This window comes from Cherax quadricarinatus, chromosome 3 (assembly GCF_038502225.1).
Source record: "Cherax quadricarinatus isolate ZL_2023a chromosome 3, ASM3850222v1, whole genome shotgun sequence".
NCBI lineage: Eukaryota > Metazoa > Arthropoda > Malacostraca > Decapoda > Parastacidae > Cherax > Cherax quadricarinatus.
The window spans coordinates 1,795,107-1,814,255 of NC_091294.1; the positions used below are offsets into that span (position 1 = coordinate 1,795,107).

The window sequence follows — 19,149 nt, forward strand, 5'->3', positions numbered from 1 at the left end:
TGCAGCCTAGACTGCTGTTACTGCAGCCTGGACCACTGTTACTGCAGCCTGGACAACTGTTACTGCAGCCTGGGTTGCTGTTCCTGCAGTCTTGGTTGCTGTTCTGCAGGCTGGACTGCTGTTACTGCAGTCTGGATCACTGTCACTGCAGCCCGGGCTGCTGTTACTGGAGCCTTGGCTGCTGTTACTGCAGGTTGGACTGCTGCTACTGCAGCCTTAGCTGCTGTTACTGCAGGCTGGGCTGCTGCTACTGCAGGCTGGTCTACTGTTACTATAGGCGGGACCAATGATACTACAGGCTGGACCACTGTTACTGCAGCCTAGACTGCTGTTACTGCAGCCTGGACCACTGTTACTGCAGCCTGAGTTGCTGTTCCTGCAGTCTTGGTTGCTGTTCTGCAGGCTGGACTGCTGTTACTGCAGGGTGGACCGCTGTTACTGCAGCTTGGGGTGCTGTTACTGCAGCGTGGGCTGCTGTTACTGCAGGTTGGACTGCTGCTACTGCAGCCTTAGCTGCTGTTACTGCAGGCTGGGCTGCTGCTACTGCAGGCTGGTCTACTGTTACTATAGGCGGGACCAATGATACTACAGGCTGGACCACTGTTACTGCAGCCTAGACTGCTGTTACTGCAGCCTGGACCACTGTTACTGCAGCCTGGACAACTGTTACTGCAGCCTGGGTTGCTGTTCCTGCAGTTTTGGTTGCTGTTATGCAGGCTGGACTGCTGTTACTGCAGGCTGGACCGCTGTTACTGCAGGCTGGACCGCTGTTACTGCAGGCTCGAGCGCCGGTATGTAACCTCTGTACCATATTTGGGCGACTTCTTGACGATGAGATGATTGGAGTAATATGTACCCTGTACCACGTGACCACCTGGGTCCATCCGACCACCTGGGTCCATCCGACCACCTGGGTCCATCCGACCACTTGGGTCCATCCGACCACCTGGGACCATCCGTCACGCTGCACGCTCACACGTGCGTCTGTTAAAGTATGTTTATAACGGTACACACTCCTGTACACATAGGTATACATACAAGTACACACACCTGTACACATAGGTATACATACAAGTACACACACCTGTACACATGGGTACACATGCTTACCCACACGTGTACACATAAGTAATGGGTATACACAAATCAATTCCTTGGGGCTGAACGCTGAGGTGTGTGTCTGTACGCTACTCATTAACTTCATTATGGTACACATACGTACACACGGATATACCAAGGGATATTCAGCCTTGCCCCTGTTCTCATTTCTGACACAGACACATAAATCACAGCAACGTATTATCCTGTGCAGACGATATTAGAATCTGAATGAGAGTGGCATCCAGTGAGGACCCAAAAAACCTCCAAGCTGATATCAACAAAGTCTTCCACTGACAACATGATGCTCCAAGAAGACAAGTTTTAGTTACTAAATTACGGAAAGAGTGAGGAAATATAGACTGGAACAAAGTATAAAACAAACGCGACTGTGAGGTACTTAGGAGTGATTATGCCAGATCATCTCGCTTTCAATGATCACAACAGTATAGCTATCATAAATGCAAGGGAAGTGATTGGCTGAATAACTAGAACCTTCAAAACCAGAAATACCAAGACAATAATGATACTCTTCAAGTCATTTATTATCTCAAGGCTGAAGTCTGCTTCATTCCAGAAGACCTAGAGAATATGCAGAGAGCTTTCAATGCTCGTTTAAACTCAGTTAAGCACCTAAATTACTGGGAACGCATAAAGTCCCTCAATCTATACTCCTTGGAACGCCGGGGAGAAAAATCAAATTAGTCCCAAATCTGCATCCACAAATCATTCCCTATGAAAGTAAGAGGCTTGGTAGACGGTATATAACACCCCGATGAGAAGCAGAGGTGCAGTGAGTACACTGAAAAAAAAAATCAATAAGTCTGAAGGGATGAAGACTTTTCAGTGCCCTCCCTTCATACATAAGGCAGCGTACTAACACACCCCTGGCTGTCTTCAAGTGGGAACTTGACAAGTTCCACAAGCCAGTTCCTAATCAGCTGGGCTGAGGTGTTTACGTTAGACTTCGCCCGGCTAGCTAGCACCATCAGCCTGGATGATCGAGCCATCACCAGGAGGCCTGGTCTGAGACTGGACCGCAGGGATGTTGATCCTGGGAACACTCTCAAGGTGGACTACAGGTGGGTTGGTAAGTACGCAGTTTGATCCAGATGCACTCTGGTTGTACTCAGTTCTCTAGCGCGATATATTCCGCTTTGATGAGCCTAAAAATACTTTCTTTTAAATCACCTCAATTATTATGTTTCCTTCTGGTTGTTACCAAGGTCGATGGCTACCTGGAGTCTACCCGGAGATTATTCCGGGGATCAACGCCCCCGCTGCCCGGTCCACGACCAGGCCTTGATCAGGGCTTGATCAACCAGGCTGTTACTGCTGGCCGCACGTACTCCAACGTACGAACCACAGCCCGGCTGATCCGGCGCTGACTTTAGGTATCTGTCCAGCTCCCTCTTGAAGGCAGCCAGGGGCCTATTGGTAATTTCCTTTATGTTTGGTGGGAGGCTGTTGAACAGTCTTGGGCCCCGGACACTTATGGTGTTTTCTCTTAGTGTACCAATGGCGCCCCTACTTTTAATTGGGGGAATTTTGCATCGCCTGTCCAGCCTTTTACTTTCGTAGGGAGTGATTTCTGTGTGCAGATTCGGGACCATTCCTTCCAGGATTTTCCAAGTGTAGATTATGATATATCTCTCCTGCGTTCCAACGAGTACAAGTCAAGTGCTTCCAAGCGTTCCCAGTAGTTAAGGTGCTTGACAGAACTTATACGTGCAGTAAAGGTTCTCTGTACACTCTCTAGATCTGCAATTTCACCTGCTTTGAATGGAGATGTTAATGTACAGCAGTATTCCAGCCTAGAGAGAACAAGTGATTTGAAAAGAATCATTATTGGCTTGGCATCTCTCGTTTTAAACGTTCTCATTATCCATCCTATCATTTTCTTTGCAGTTGTGATCGTGGCACTGTTGTGATCCTTTAAAGTGAGATCCTCAGACATTACTACTCCCAGGTCCCTTACATTATTTTTCCGCTCTATTGTATGGCCAGAGTTTGTAGTATACTCAGTTCTAGTTATTATCTCCTCCAGTTTTCCATAACGGAGTAGTTGGAATTTGTCCTCATTGAACATCATATTGTTTTCCGTTGCCACTGGGAAACTTTGTTATCTTCTTGGAGGTTAACCGCGTCCTCAATAGATGACAGCCTCATGCAGATCCAAGTATCGTCTGCAAAGGATGATACGGTGCTGTGGATTACATCTCTGTCTATGTCTGATATGAGGATGAGAAACAGGATGGGGGCGAGTACTGTGCCTTGTGGAACAGAGCTCTTCACTATGGCAGCCTCCGATATAACTCTGTTGACCACTACTCTTTGTGTTCGATTGGTTAGGAAGTTGAAGATCCATCTCCACACTTTGCCAGTTATTCCTTTAGCACGCATTTTGTGCGCTGTTACGTCATGATCGCACTTGTCAAACACTTTTGCAAAGTCTGTGTATATTACATCTGCATTCTAATTTTCTTCCAGTGCATCCAAGGTCATATCATAGTGATCCAGTAGTTGTGAGAGGCAGGAGCGACCTGCCCTGAACCCATGTTGTCCTGGATTGTGCAGATTTTTGGGAATCCAGGTGGTTTGCAATCCTGCTTCTTAGCACTCTTTCAAAGATTTTTATGATGTGGGAGGTTAGAGCTATTGGTCTATAGTTCTTAGCTAATGCTTTGCTGCCACCTTTATGGAGTGGGGCTATGTCCGTTGTTTTAAGTGAGTGTGGAATTTCACCCATGTCTAAGCTCCTTCTCCATAGTATACTTAGGGCACGTGAGAGGGGTTTCTTTCAGTTCTTAATGAACACAGAGTTCCACGAGTCTGGGCCTGGGACTGGTGCATGGGCATGTTGTCAATGGCTTTTTCAAAGTCTATCGGAGTTAGGGTAATATCGGAAATCTGGCATACATTGATGGAGTTTTGAGGCTCATTGTCGATCTTCAGACTGAGTAGTGGCTCACTAAACACAGAGTCGTATTGGGATTTCAGTATTTCACTCATTTCCTTGTTGTCATCTGTGTAAGTCCCATCCTGTCTGAGTAAGAGCCCTTATGATCTCTGGCATGTACCTGTGTACGTTGTCTCTGACTATCTTGTATGTTAAGACCATGTCTCCTTTGGTTCTTCACTTATCTAGTGACGCCTCTTTTACCCTAGTTCCAGATCCAATCTTTTTTTTTTTTGTTTGAACTAGACCAGCCTTGTGGGTCAACATCTGAATTTTCTCAGTTTTTCCCTGAATGCCTGATTACACGAGGGGTTCATGCTGGCGCTACGTGCTCCAGTGCTGGTGTTACGTGTGATGTGTAAAGTGGCGAGACTTCGTGTGCAGGGAGATGGACCACACATTAGGTTAAGTATTCCTACTGCACTGCTTTTTATTAACAGTTATGTACAATCGCAGTGTGCGGCTTCACTAGGCTACGTGAGAGTTGCACAGTGGGAACACTCGCACAGCTGTTAAACTGTTCTATATTACATACCTGTGACCGGTGTCGAGAGTTTGTCTACCCTCGCAGTCCAACCTGAGGCCAGCCCTTGATTACCTATTTAACCAGGCTGTTGCTTTTGGCGACTTGCTGGCCCACATACCCAGCACAACCAGCTTGATCTGACACTTGACACAAGTAGTGATCCAACTTCCTCTTGAAAACTAATATCTGCTGGTAGTAGGATGGATAGTCCTGGACCACGAATGTTGATAAATTGTTCTTCTATTGTGCCCGAAGCGCCCTTGCTTTTCACTGGGTCTATTTTACACTTCCTCCCATATCTCTCACTCCAGTACGTTGTTATGGTAGTATGTAAATTTTGGACTAGCCATCAAATATCTTCCATGTATATATTATCAGGTATTCAAACCACGGAACGGGAGGGCATTAAACACACTTGCCATGGGTTTAATTCCTGCCGGTTTTCTGGTTGCAATCGTGTTATTACGATTTCATGAGTCATATCAGGTTGATCAGTCTTCTTTACTCCAGACAGCACATTCCAAGGCTTTCCCAGAACTTCAATGCTTCACCGGCTCTATGTGGGCATTAAGCGATCTAAAGACCTTTTCCAGCACCTATATCTCTCCCTGCAGTTAGCAATAATGTAAACGAGATACCACAAGTGATTTGAATGGTATCACCAGTGGCACTATTTCTCTTATTGTAATGGTTTCATTATTCATCCAGTCATTTTTCTCATTAAGTTCTCTAAATGATAGATCGTCTGACCTTAATAAGTTTTTCACACGTTAATTTCCTTCTATGAGATGGTCCTCCTGTGTTTTGTATCCAGTCCAGATAAGCTCACATGGATACCATTCTGAGTGCAACTAAGCAAGCACTCACTCTAACTAGGTGAGTACACTCACACTCTTTAAGAACACCTACCAAAGTTTTGTGCTTATCAAAGTATCAGAACTGTGAGAACAAGCAAGTTTAATTTTAGCTTGTTGAGCGCAGCACCTTGATGCTTGTAGTGTGTGTACATGACACCCACCTCACGGGGAAGGGGCAGACAAGGGGTCAAGGGAGGGACAATATGCAAGATGGATTGAGTAAAGTGAGAGTTGACACTGTAAGGATAAGCCACAATTCACTATTTAACTGGCTCTTAGAAAGAGTTAGGGGCTGTTCATACCTCACGTCATATCTGAAAGGAGGGTGTCACCTGTGATACACCTGTGACCAGTTTCGAGAGTAAGGCTTAGCTCAGCCCTGCTGGTGCTTCCTTGCTCAACCATGCTGTTGCTGTCAGCGGATCCTAGCCCACGTAGCCAAGACAGCCTTCCTGGAGTCGATTTTGTGAGTCAATGCTCCTGTGGCCCGGTCACAGACCAGGCATCCCGGTCTATGGCTTGATCAACTAGATTGTTGGTGCTAACAGGATGAGGTACAAACTATGCACCACAGCCTGACTGAACAAGAAATAAATGGAAAAAGTTATTGATTTCCTTCTCGAAAACCACCAGGGGTCTGCTGGTAATTTCCCTATACATGAAATTAACCTCAACAGAGCTAATTGGGACAAAGATGTATCAGACATACCCTGGGAGAGTCACGAGCACACTAACATACCCTGAGAGAGTCACGAGCACACTAACATACCCTGGGAGAGTCACGAGCACACTAACATACCCTGGGAGAGTCACGAGCACACTAACATACCCTGGGAGAGTCACGAGCACACTAACATACCCTGGGAGAGTCACGAGCACACTAACATACCCTGGGAGAGTCACGAACACACTAACATACCCTGGGAGAGTCACGAGCACACTAACATACCCTGGGAGAGTCACGAGCACACTAACATACCCTGGGAGAGTCACGAGCACACTAACATACCCTGGGAGAGTCACGAACACACTAACATACCCTGGGAGAGTCACGAGCACACTAACATACCCTGGGAGAGTCACTAGCACACTAAACACAGCAGACAACACTGGGGCAGAACAAGGTAGCCAGGAAACCCCAGGAAACACAGAGATAATTAAGACTGACAATGTCATACGGAAAGCAAGAGATAATGTGTGTAGATACTATATCAGAGGAGCCTGCAACTATGGAAAAGGGCGTAGATAGATGTCAGAAGGTGCTTCGACATGTTGACAAAGGGTAAGTGTTGCTTCGGTGAAGAATATTGGTATTTCCACCCAGAGATGAACACTTCATCATCAGAAACCAAACAATGTTATGGCCTGAGCTGCACAAAATTCCACATAAAGAGATCACAAGGATATAGAATTGTGTCAAGAGGCTGTTAACACTGAAAGCAATGAAGGTAATGGGCGTGAGATACCATCTAAGTAAAGGGACGAAGAAGTTCAATGAAAGAGAAAAGAGTATAGAGACAGCAACAGAATGAACTAAACCGGTTCCACACATACAACATTACCACAATACCAGAAATATGTCCAGCAAAGTACCAGTGGTACTTACAAAGTACCAGTGGTACTTATAAAATCCAAACTAAACCAAAATAAACCAAATAGCATATCATACTTCCTGTTTGCAAGCATACAAGGTTTCAAAACAAATAGAAATGACAAAGTCAGCTAAATACACGGGATCCTCGTAGACGCAAATGGTGTTTGGAGCATTTACAGAAATACACACAAGGGATATTGTGGATGGAAAAACAGACACAAGTGCAGTATAATGAGATCCTTTATTGACTACGTTTCGCCCACACAGTAGACTTTATCAAGTCACAAACAGATCTACCTGAGCAGAGAGCACATGAGTGTATATAAAAGGAGCATACTGATGTGAAGGGTCAGGTATTTTATACTATGCATCTCCATCATGTCAGACACTGCAGTAGGATACTGTGGACGGTGAGACTGATAAAAAAACGACAATATTTACAGATGTGACAGTAAATCGATCGCAGGGAGGAGTAGGGCTATATGTGAGACATATTTTGTTGGACAGAATGGATGAAGTCATCAATTGATACAGAAGAAATACTAGGTATTAAAGTTGAAAACTGGAATCTGGTAATTATCCTCGTATACAAACCACCGTCAGCAACAGCTTAGGAATTCACGGGTGGAACACGGAAAACAGACAGCTGACTTCAAAGTCTTGAAAATCCCACACTGAACATTGCCCTCCTCGAAGATTTCAGCCTCCCAGATATGAAAGGGAAGAGGGTAAATGGCAACGCTGTGCCAGTTTCTAGAAGTACGCTGTTCCAGCAGGTACACACCAGAGAGCTGGTGAGGCTTCGTGAAAAGTTTGCTTTCAATCAACGGATTACAGAACCCACTAGGAATGAAAATACACTGGCTTTGATTCTCACAAACCACCAACTATTCAGAGACGCAAGCGAAAATGTAATGTGCTCTGAGTACATCCTATTACTATTACATTCATGGAAAATGGTAGGCATTATGTTCGATCAAAGGAAAGTGGAGAGCAGGTACAATCCATTGGATCAAGAGCCTCTAACCGTTGTGACCTCTCCCTTGAGGGGTCACAACATCTCAGAAGTACAAAGAAACATAAATACAGGGGGTGAAAACTCCAGAAATAGTACTAGAGAATGGATGATCAGTAAATTTAACTTCAACAACTGAAGTGACTGGCACAAAATCAACAAAGAACTACCAGACAAACACTCAAAACACTGAGAAACAGTCATGAGCACGCTAAGTCCTCGCCAGTGTCTGCAAAAGCTGGAGACAGAAGCATACAAGATCTGCATTAAATATTTATTACTGAGGAAGCCTATCAGATCAAAAATAAAAAAAGGAACTTAGAAGAATGTACAGTGGGGAAGAAGTTAAAGAAATGTTTAAAAACATGAAGTCACAATGTAGGAAAAATAAACGAGAGATTGCGGAGTTTGAACAAACAATATTAACTTGTCGCACCAGACTGAAAAAAAACACAAATAATTCTAATGATATGCAAAATCTAAGTTAAGCGCTCCTTGTAGAACTGGATCATAATCACAGGAGGTTCATATACTGATGATGAAAAAGAAACGAGTCAAATTATAAAAGGCCAATATTAATGTTCAGGAATCCACTAAACGGAAGCAGGGTGGAGAATGAATAATTTTTTGTTTGTATTACCCATGAAGGCCACACTGATCATAAAACTGACATAACCTTACATCTACACAAAATCCAAAGGCCTTAGAGCGTGTGGACACAGTTCCTTTGCATACAGGAGGCAATACAGTACTATCCAAAAATTACTGACCAGTAACACTAACACACACATCATAAAAGTATTTGAAAAAGTGATGAGTCATCAAATTACAAATTTTATGGAACATCAGCACTGTACAGCCCAAACCAACATGTATTTAAAGCGGAAAGATCATGCTTGTTACAACTACTACACCACTATGACAGAATTACGGAGAACCTGAAGCAGTCAAAACAGAGACGTAGTGTGCACCAGTTTCATAAAGTCATTTCACAAAAGTCATTCTGGAGTGATTGCACACAAAATGAAAGTAGGTAAATGGATATTCAACTTTCTGACAAACAGAGCACAAAAAAGTTATAGTAAACAGAGAAAATGCAGTATTAGCGACGTTAAAAGCTCAGTAGCCCACGACACAGCCTGGCGCCTTGGCTGTTTCTTATCCTCATAACGGACACAGATGACAACATAAAAACACACACTACTCACCACCTTTGTAGAAGACACGAAAAAATTGCAGGAAGATATAAACAAAGTGTTTCTGAGCCCGTGAAGAATAACAACACGTTCAGTAGTGACAAGTTTCATCTCCTTATATATATGGAAAGACTAAAACTCAAAACGGATATTGTATTCAAAAATACAAGAGAATTACTAAAAAGAATGGAAGGAACACGTGAAAGACCTGGAAGTAACAATGTCAGCCGACCTTTCTTTTATAGAACATAAGGCAAATGTCACGACAGCCACAAAAATGAGTCGGTGGATAATGAGAACTTTTAAACAAGGAAAATAGAGCCAATGGTAACATTATTCAAACAGTCTGCGCTTTCTCTCCCTTAGAGTACATATTATTCAATGTTGACAAATCAGTTCTGGACAGGAGAGCATCTAAATTACTGCAAATGCCTCAAAGTCTTAAATATGTACTTGCCGGAGCGGAAGAAAGATACATGATAGTGGAAGGTGCTTGAAGGTCTGGTCCCAATCCTGCACACTGTTATAACAATATATTGAAGTAAGAGATTTGGGGGATATTGTGGAATATACCCAGTGAAGAGCATGGGCGCTGTGGCCACAATAAGACAACAGTGTATCAACATCCGTGGTCCCAGACTTTTTTAACGTCTCACTAGAAGATATCGGAAATACTTCTGGAACATGTACATAAGTCTTCAAGAGGACACTCGACAATTTCCTCAGCTAGATGCCAGATCAACCAGACTGTGATTGACTCCAGTAGCAACAGTTTTGTTAACCAGGCAAGCACCAGACAAGCCTGGCTGCGGGAGAAGGAAAACTCTCGAAACCCTTCAAAGATATCGTCCTAGTCACTCCTCCTCCTCCTCCTCCTCCTCCTTGTTGCCCACACTACTCCACGGCTCCAGCAGCAACAGTGTTCACCTTGCACAGATTCAGAGCCACCTGCAGTGTTTTATATCGTTTATTCACCTTCCTAATCCCCTCTCTCGGTATTTATCTTAACCACTCACGACAAGACTGTCATTCTCAACAACCCAGGTCTTGGCGATAATTAAAACTCTGTTGTTCGAGTAGAGACGAAGCTTGTTATTAAAGTGGATTGAGGCTCGTAGCAAGTGTCACTGGTGGGTCTGTATAAACAATCATCCGTGTGGTTGGCTCTGGCTTCAGTCAAGTAGCCTGCTCAGCCTCCTGCTGCTGCTGCTACTGCTCTACGCTACACTAAATCGCGCCAAACCACTCTAAGGCTCACACCAAACAGTACTGCTACACGTTAACTAACGAGTGATGGAAAGATTTTTGTTTTACGGGAAGTCGAAGGGAATGACTGAAGAAGCGAGCGTTGCCATCGGGGTCAGGGAGGCAGGGAACCGCAACAGCAAAAACTAACAATAGCAGCAGCAAAAACAACGATAGCAGGAGCAGCAGCAGCAGGAGCAGCAGCAGCAGCAGCAGCAGCAAAAACAACAACAGCAGAAGCAGCAGCAGCAAAACAGCAGGAGCAGCAGGAGGCAGTCCGCTGCTGGGGTAGCTGCAGTTTCTTGTGAGCCAAAAATACACATGAAGGAGGGTGGGGTGGCTCCTACCCACAACCTACCATACAGTCAATGTTACAGTCAACCTCCAGGGTGTACCTCACCCATCAGTACTCAGCCTCCAGGGTGTACCTCACCCATCAGTACTCAGCCTCCAGGGTGTACCTCACCCATCAGTACTCAGCCTCCAGGGTGTACCTCACCCATCAGTACTCAGCCTCCAGGGTGTACCTCACTCATCAGGACTCAGCCTCCAGGGTGTACCTCACTCATCAGTACTCAGCCTCCAGGGTGTACCTCACTCATCAGTACTCAGCCTCCAGGGTGTACCTCACTCATTAGTACTCAACCTCCAGGGTGTACCTCTCATCAGTATTCAACCTCCAGGGTGTACCTCACTCATCAGTACTCAGCCTCCAGGGTGTGCCTCACTCATCAGTACTCAGCCTCCAGGGTGTACCTCACTCAGTACTCAGCCTCCAGGGTGTACTTCACTCATTAGTACTCAACCTCCAGGGTGTACCTCTCATCAGTATTCAACCTCCAGGGTGTACCTCACTCATCAGTACTCAGCCTCTACAGTGTACCACACTCATCAGTACTCAGCCTCTACAGTGTACCACACTCATCAGTACTCAGCCTCTACAGTGTACCACACTCATCAGTACTCAGCCTCTACAGTGTACCACACTCATCAGTACTCAGCCTCTACAGTGTACCACACTCATAAGTACCCAGCTTCTACAGTGTACCACATTCATCAGTACTCAGCCTCTACAGTGTACCACGCTCATCAGTACTCAGCCTCTACAGTGTACCACGCTCATCAATACTCAGCCTCTACAGTGTACCACATTCATCAGTACTCAGCCTCTACAGTGTACCACGCTCATCAGTACTCAGCCTCTACAGTGTACCACGCTCATCAATACTCAGCCTCTACAGTGTACCACATTCATCAGTACTCAGCCTCTACAGTGTACCACACTCATCAGTACTCAGCCTCTACAGTGTACCACGCTCATCAATACTCAGCCTCTACAGTGTACCACATTCATCAGTACTCAGCCTCTACAGTGTACCACGCTCATCAGTACTCAGCCTCTACAGTGTACCACATTCATCAGTACTCAGCCTCTACAGTGTACCACGCTCATCAGTACTCAGCCTCTACAGTGTACCACACTCATCAGTACCCAGCTTCTGCAGTGTACCACATTCATCAGTACTCAGCCTCTACAGTGTACCACACTCATCAGTACTCAGCCTCTACAGTGTACCACGCTCATCAGTACTCCACCCTGTGTATGGTAGGGGCTAGTTTATTGTGCACCCCACATGAATCCTGTGTATGATACTAGCTGGTTTACTGTGCACAACAAATCTAAGCTGTAGACGGTAACAGCTGGTTTACTGTGCACAACAAATCTAAGCTGTAGACGGTAACAGCTGGTTTACTGTGCACAACAAATCTAAGCTGTAGACGGTAACAGCTGGTTTACTGTGCACAACAAATCTAAGCTGTAGACGGTAACAGCTGGTTTACTGTGCACAACAAATCTAAGCTGTAGACGGTAACAGCTAGTTTACTGTGCACAACAAATCTAAGCTGTAGACGGTAACAGCTAGTTTACTGTGCACAACAAATCTAAGCTGTAGACGGTAACAGCTGGTTTACTGTGCACAACAAATCTAAGCTGTAGACGGTAACAGCTGGTTTACTGTGCACAACAAATCTAAGCTGTAGACGGTAACAGCTAGTTTACTGTGCACAATATATCCATCCTGTGGATGGTAGTGCAAAAGCACATTGATACACAAAAGGCCTAGGAAGTAGACATCACAGGAGTTTACTGGAATACATCTTTCCCTTGTGGGTTTAGAGGTTAGTTATGATTGTAATAGACATGGATACATGTCTACACACTAAAATCTTGATCATACATTATTACATAAACGTCAGCTCAGCTGGGACAATCCTTGACCTCTCTCTCCCTGAGCTGTGACCTGATTTCTAAAACATGTACATAAAAATAACTTGTGAGATCCTTGACTCTTATAGCAAGTTTAGCGGGCCTGCTTACCTCTTCATTATTCCTCGTCCCTGAAGCCTGACAGACAGCATGACCAGTGAGGCTGTTGGTGTTTGTGCTATACTCTCCAGCTTAAAATTACAGCCCAGTTCATCAGCAATGGTGAGGTGTAACTTGTCAGTTTGCATCTCAATACCAGCCGGGATACTTGTTTTAACCGTCAACTGTGTTTAACACTATTGTTAAGTCATGCAAGAGGGCAAGTTTTATAATTTAGTTGTGGTCCAGGAAGTACAACTAAGTTAACAGTCTGAACTGATGTGGAGACTGAAAACTCTAGGAATATTCTCCACATCTTTAGTTTCGTTGTCTTCAGACGGAGCCATGAATGAAAAGATGCCATATAGTCGAAAAAAAGTTGAAACAGATACCAATACATAAACTTAGAACTGAAGGACCCGGGTTCGATCACGGGAAAAGGGAGAGGGAGAGAGGTTAAGCATGTTCCACTGTTGACCTAGCAGTAAGTAGGTACCTGGGTGTTAGTAGACTACTCTGGCTTACTAACGCTCCAAGTAGGTACCTGGGTGTTAGTAGACTACTATGGCTTACTAACACTCCAAGTAGGTACCTGGGTGTTAGTAGACTACTCTGGCTTACTAACACTCCAAGTAGGTACCTGGGTGTTAGTAGACTACTCTGGCTTACTAACACTCCAAGAAGGTACCTGAGTGTTAGTAGACTACTCTGGCTTACTAACACTCCAAGTAGGTACCTGGGTGTTAGTAGACTACTCTGGCTTACTAACACTCCAAGTAGGTACCTGGGTGTTAGTAGACTACTCTGGCTTACTAACACTCCTGGTAGGTACCTGGGTGTTAGTAGACTACTCTGGCTTACTAACACTCCACGTAGGTACCGGGGCGTTAGTAGACTACTCTGGCTTACTAACACTCCAAGTAGGTACCTGGATGTCAGTAGACTACTCTGGCTTACTAACACTCCAAGTAGGTAACTGGGTGTTAGTAGACTACTCTGGCTTACTAACACTCCAAGTAGGTACCTGGGTGTTAGACTACTCTGGTTTACTAACACACCAAGTAGGTACCTGGGTGTTAGTAGACTACTCTGGCTTACTAACACTCCAAGTAGGTACCAGGGTGTTAGTAGACTACTCTGGCTTACTAACACTCCAAGTAGGTACCTGGGTGTTAGTAGACTACTCTGGCTTACTAACACTCCAAGAAGGTACCTGGGTGTTAGTAGACTACTCTGGCTTACTAACACTCCAAGTAGGTGCCTGGGTGTTAGTAGACTACTCTGGCTTACTAACGCTCCAAGTAGGTACCTGGGTGTTAGTAGACTACTCTGGCTTACTAACACTCCAAGTAGGTACCTTAGTGTTAGTAGACTACACTGGCTTACTAACACTCCAAGTAGGTACCTGGGTATTAGTAGACTACTCTGGCTTACTAACACTCCAAGTAGGTACCTGGGTGTTAGACTACTCTGGTTTACTAACACACCAAGTAGGTACCTGGGTGTTAGTAGACTACTCTGGCTTACTAACACTCCAAGTAGGTACCTGGGTGTTAGTAGACTACTCTGGCTTACTAACACGCCAAGTAGGTACCTGGGTGTTAGTAGACTACTCTGGCTTACTAACACTCCAAGTAGGTGCCTGGGTGTTAATAGACTACTCTGGCTTACTAACGCTCCAAGTAGGTACCTGGGTGTTAGTAGACTACTATGGCTTACTAACACTCCAAGTAGGTACCTGGGTGTTAGTAGACTACTATGGCTTACTAACACTCCAAGTAGGTACCTGGGTGTTAGAAGACTACTCTGGCGTACTAACAATCCAAGTAGGTACCTGGGTGTTAGTAGACTACTCTGGCTTACTAACACTCCAAGTAGGTACCTGGGTGTTAGACTACTCTGGTTTACTAACACACCAAGTAGGTACCTGGGTGTTAGTCGACTACTCTGGCTTACTAACACTCCAAGTAGGTACCTGAGTGTTAGTAGACTACTCTGGCTTACTAACACCCCAAGTAGGTACCTGGGTGTTAGTAGACTACTCTAGCTTACTAACACTCCAAGTAGGTACCTGGGTGTTAGTAGACTACTCTGGCTTACTCACACTCCAAGTAGGTACCTTAGTGTTAGTAGACTACTCTGGCTTACTAACACTCCAAGTAGGTACCTGGGTGTTAGTAGACTACTCTGGCTTACTAACACTCCAAGTAGGTACCTGGGTGTTAGTAGACTACTTTGGCTTACTAAAACTCCAAGTAGGTACCTGGGTGTTAGTAGACTACTCTGGCTTAATAACACTCCAAGTAGGTGCCTGGGTGTTAGTAGACTACTCTGGCTTACTAACGCTCCAAGTAGGTACCTGGGTGTTAGTAGACTACTATGGCTTACTAACACTCCAAGTAGGTACCTGGGTGTTAGTAGACTACTCTGGCTTACTAACACTCCAAGTAGGTACCTGGGTGTTAGTAGACTACTCTGGCTTACTAACACTCCAAGTAGGTACCTGGGTGTTAGTAGACTACTCTGGCTTACTAACAATCCAACTAGGTACCTGAGTGTTAGTAGACTACTCTGGCTTACTAACACTGCAAGTAGGTACCTGAGTGTTAGTAGATTACTCTGGCTTACTAACACTCCAAGTAGGTACCTGGGTGTTAGTAGACTACTCTGGCTTACTAACACTCCAAGTAGGTACCTGGGTGTTAGTAGACTACTCTGGCTTACTAACAGTCCAAGTAGGTACCTGGGTGTTAGTAGACTTCTCTGGCTAACACTTCAAGTAGGTACCTGGGTGTTAGTAGACTACTCTGGCTTACTAACACTCCAAGTAGGTACCTGGGTGTTAGTAGACTACTCTGGCTTACTAACAATCCAACTAGGTACCTGAGTGTTAGTAGACTACTCTGGCTTACTAACACTGCAAGTAGGTACCTGAGTGTTAGTAGATTACTCTGGCTTACTAACACTCCAAGTAGGTACCTGGGTGTTAGTAGACTACTCTGGCTTACTAACACTCCAAGTAGGTACCTGGGTGTTAGTAGACTACTCTGGCTTACTAGCACTCCAAGTAGGTACCTGGGTGTTAGAAGACTACTCTGGCTTACTAACACTCTAAGTAGGTACCTGGGTGTTAGTAGACTACTCTGGCTTACTAACACTCCAAGTAGGTACCTGGGTGTTAGTAGACTACTCTGGCTTACTAACACTCCAAGTAGGTACCTGGGTGTTAGTAGACTACTCTGGCTTACTAACACTCCAAGTAGGTACCTGGGTGTTAGTAGACTACTCTGGCTTACTAACACTCCAAGTAGGTACCTGGGTGTTAGTAGACTACTCTGGCTTACTAACACTCCAAGTAGGTACATGGGTGTTAGTAAACTACTCTGGATTACTAACACTCCAAGTAGGTACCTGGGTGTTAGTAGACTACTCTGGCTTACTAACACTCCAAGTAGGTACCTGGGTGTTAGTAGACTACTCTGGCTTACTAACACTCCAAGTAGGTACATGGGTGTTAGTAGACTACTCTGGCTTACTAACACTCCAAGTAGGTACCTGGGTGTTAGTAGACTACTCTGGCTTACTAACACTCCAAGTAGGTACCTGGGTGTTAGTAGACTACTCTGGCTTACTAACACTCCAAGTAAGTACCTGGGTGTTAGTAGACTACTCTGGCTTACTAACACTCCAAGTAGGTACCTGGGTGTTAGTAGACTACTCTGGCTTACTAACACTCCAAGTAAGTACCTGGGTGTTAGTAGACTACTCTGGCTTACTAACACTCCAAGTAGGTACCTGGGTGTTAGTAGACTACTCTGGCTTACTAACACTCCAAGTAAGTACCTGGGTGTTAGTAGACTACTCTGGCTTACTAACACTCCAAGTAAGTACCTGGGTGTTAGTAGACTACTCTGGCTTACTAACACTCCAAGTAAGTACCTGGGTGTTAGTAGACTACTCTGGCTTACTAACACTCCAAGTAAGTACCTGGGTGTTAGTAGACTACTCTGGCTTACTAACACTCCAAGTAAGTACCTGGGTGTTAGTAGACTACTCTGGCTTACTAACACTCCAAGTAAGTACCTGGGTGTTAGTAGACTACTCTGGCTTACTAACACTCCAAGTAAGTACCTGGGTGTTAGTAGACTACTCTGGCTTACTAACACTCCAAGTAAGTACCTGGGTGTTAGTAGACTACTCTGGCTTACTAACACTCCAAGTAAGTACCTGGGTGTTAGTAGACTACTATGGCTTACTAACACTCCAAGTAAGTACCTGGGTGTTAGTAGACTACTCTGGCTTACTAACACTCCAAGTAAGTACCTGGGTGTTAGTAGACTACTCTGGCTTACTAACACTCCAAGTAAGTACCTGGGTGTTAGTAGACTACTCTGGCTTACTAACACTCCAAGTAGGTACCTGAGTGTTAGTAGACTACTCAGGCTTACTAACACTCCAAGTTAATATCAATCATTTCTTTTTCTTCTTCATTCTACACTGTTCTTCCATTTCATTTCATATTTCTAATATTTCTTCCTCTCTTCTCTCCTAACCCGTCAACCCTTATTTCTCCTGATTTTCTCTCTCCCTCTCTCAAACACACACACACACACACACACACACACACACACACACACACACACACACACACACACACACACACACACACACACACGCACACACGCACGCACGCACCCACACACACACACACACACACACACACACACACACACACACACACACACACACACACACACACACACACCCAAACACACACACACACACACACACACACACACACACACACACACACACACACACACACACACACACACACAGGACAGGCTGCAGACCTGGTCCAGCAACTGGCTCCTGGAGTTCAATCCCACCAAGTGCAACATCATGAAGATTGAGGAAGGGCAAAGAAGACCACAGATGGAGTACAGTCTAGGGGGCCAGAGACTACAAACCTCACTCAAGGAAAAAGATCTTGGGGTGAGTATAACACCAAGCACATCTCCTGAAGCGCACATCAACCAAATAACTGCTGCAGCATATGGGCGCCTAGCAAACCTCAGAACAGCATTCCGACATCTTAATAAGGAATCGTTCAGGACCCTGTACACCGTGTATGTTAGGCCCATATTGGAGTATGCGGCACCAGTTTGGAACCCACACCTAGCCAAGCACGTAAAGAAACTAGAGAAAGTGCAAAGGTTTGCAACAAGACTAGTCCCAGAGCTAAGAGGTATGTCCTACGAGGAGAGGTTAAGGGAAATCAACCTGACGACACTGGAGGACAGGAGAGATATGGGAGGCATGATAACGACATACAAAATACTGAGAGGAATTGACAAGGTGGACAAAGACAGGATGTTGCAGAGATTGGACACAGTAACAAGGGGACACAGTTGGAAGTTGAAGACACAGATGAATCACAGGGATGATAAGAAGTATTTCTTCAGCCACAGAGTAGTCAGTAAGTGGAATAGTTTCGGAAGCGATGTAGTGGAGGCAGGATCCATACATAGCTTTAAGCAGAGGTATGATAAAGCTCACGGTTCAGGGAGAGTGACCTAGTAGCGACCAGTGAAGAGGCGGGGCCAAGAGCTCGGACTCGACCCCCGCAACCTGAACTAGGTGAGTACAACTAGGTGAGTACACACACTCCACACACACACACACACACACACACACACACACGTTAGGAAGTATTTTTTCAGTCACAGAGTCGTCAGGAAGTGGAATAGCCTAGCTATAAGACAAGGTATGACAAAGCTCAGGAAGCAGAGAGAGAGAGAGGACCTAGTAGCTATCAGTGAACAGGCGGGGCCAGGAGATGAGTCTCGACCCTTGCAACCACAATTAGGTGAATACACACATACACACACAGACAATGATAGTAAAACTGACGAGTTAGGTTACCTCCTTGGTCTGACCAGCAGTGGTTGTGGTGGTGGCAGTGTTGGAGGAGTAGGAGGTGGTGGTGGTGGTGGAAGTGGTGGCTGTGGTTGCAGGGCTGGTGGAGGAGGGATGCTTCGCCACCTGAAACAACAAATATTAATTAACTAGTAGATACCACCCTAGTGAGAGATAGACAGAGAGTATTACTTAACTAGTAGATACCACCCTAGTGAGAGATAGACAGATAGATAGATAGATAGATAGACAGAGATAGATAGATAGACAGAGCGAGAGCGAGAGAGAGAGAGAGAGAGAGAGAGAGAGAGAGAGAGAGAGAGAGAGAGAGAGAGAGAGAGAGAGAGAGAGAGAGAGAGAGAGAGAGAGAGA

The 19,149-nt window shown here is 45.0% G+C and overlaps 1 protein-coding gene across 1 annotated transcript in view; it reads right to left on the reverse strand.

Annotated features, from left to right (window-relative positions):
• The window catches only part of LOC128706543 (mitogen-activated protein kinase kinase kinase 1), a 629,143-nt gene that overhangs the window by 394,624 nt on the left and 215,370 nt on the right, over positions 1-19,149 (reverse strand). The window contains exon 2 of the mRNA XM_070089965.1: positions 18,784-18,903. Coding sequence (XP_069946066.1) covers positions 18,784-18,903 — 120 coding nt within the window. The remainder of the gene's footprint in view (positions 1-18,783; positions 18,904-19,149) is intronic.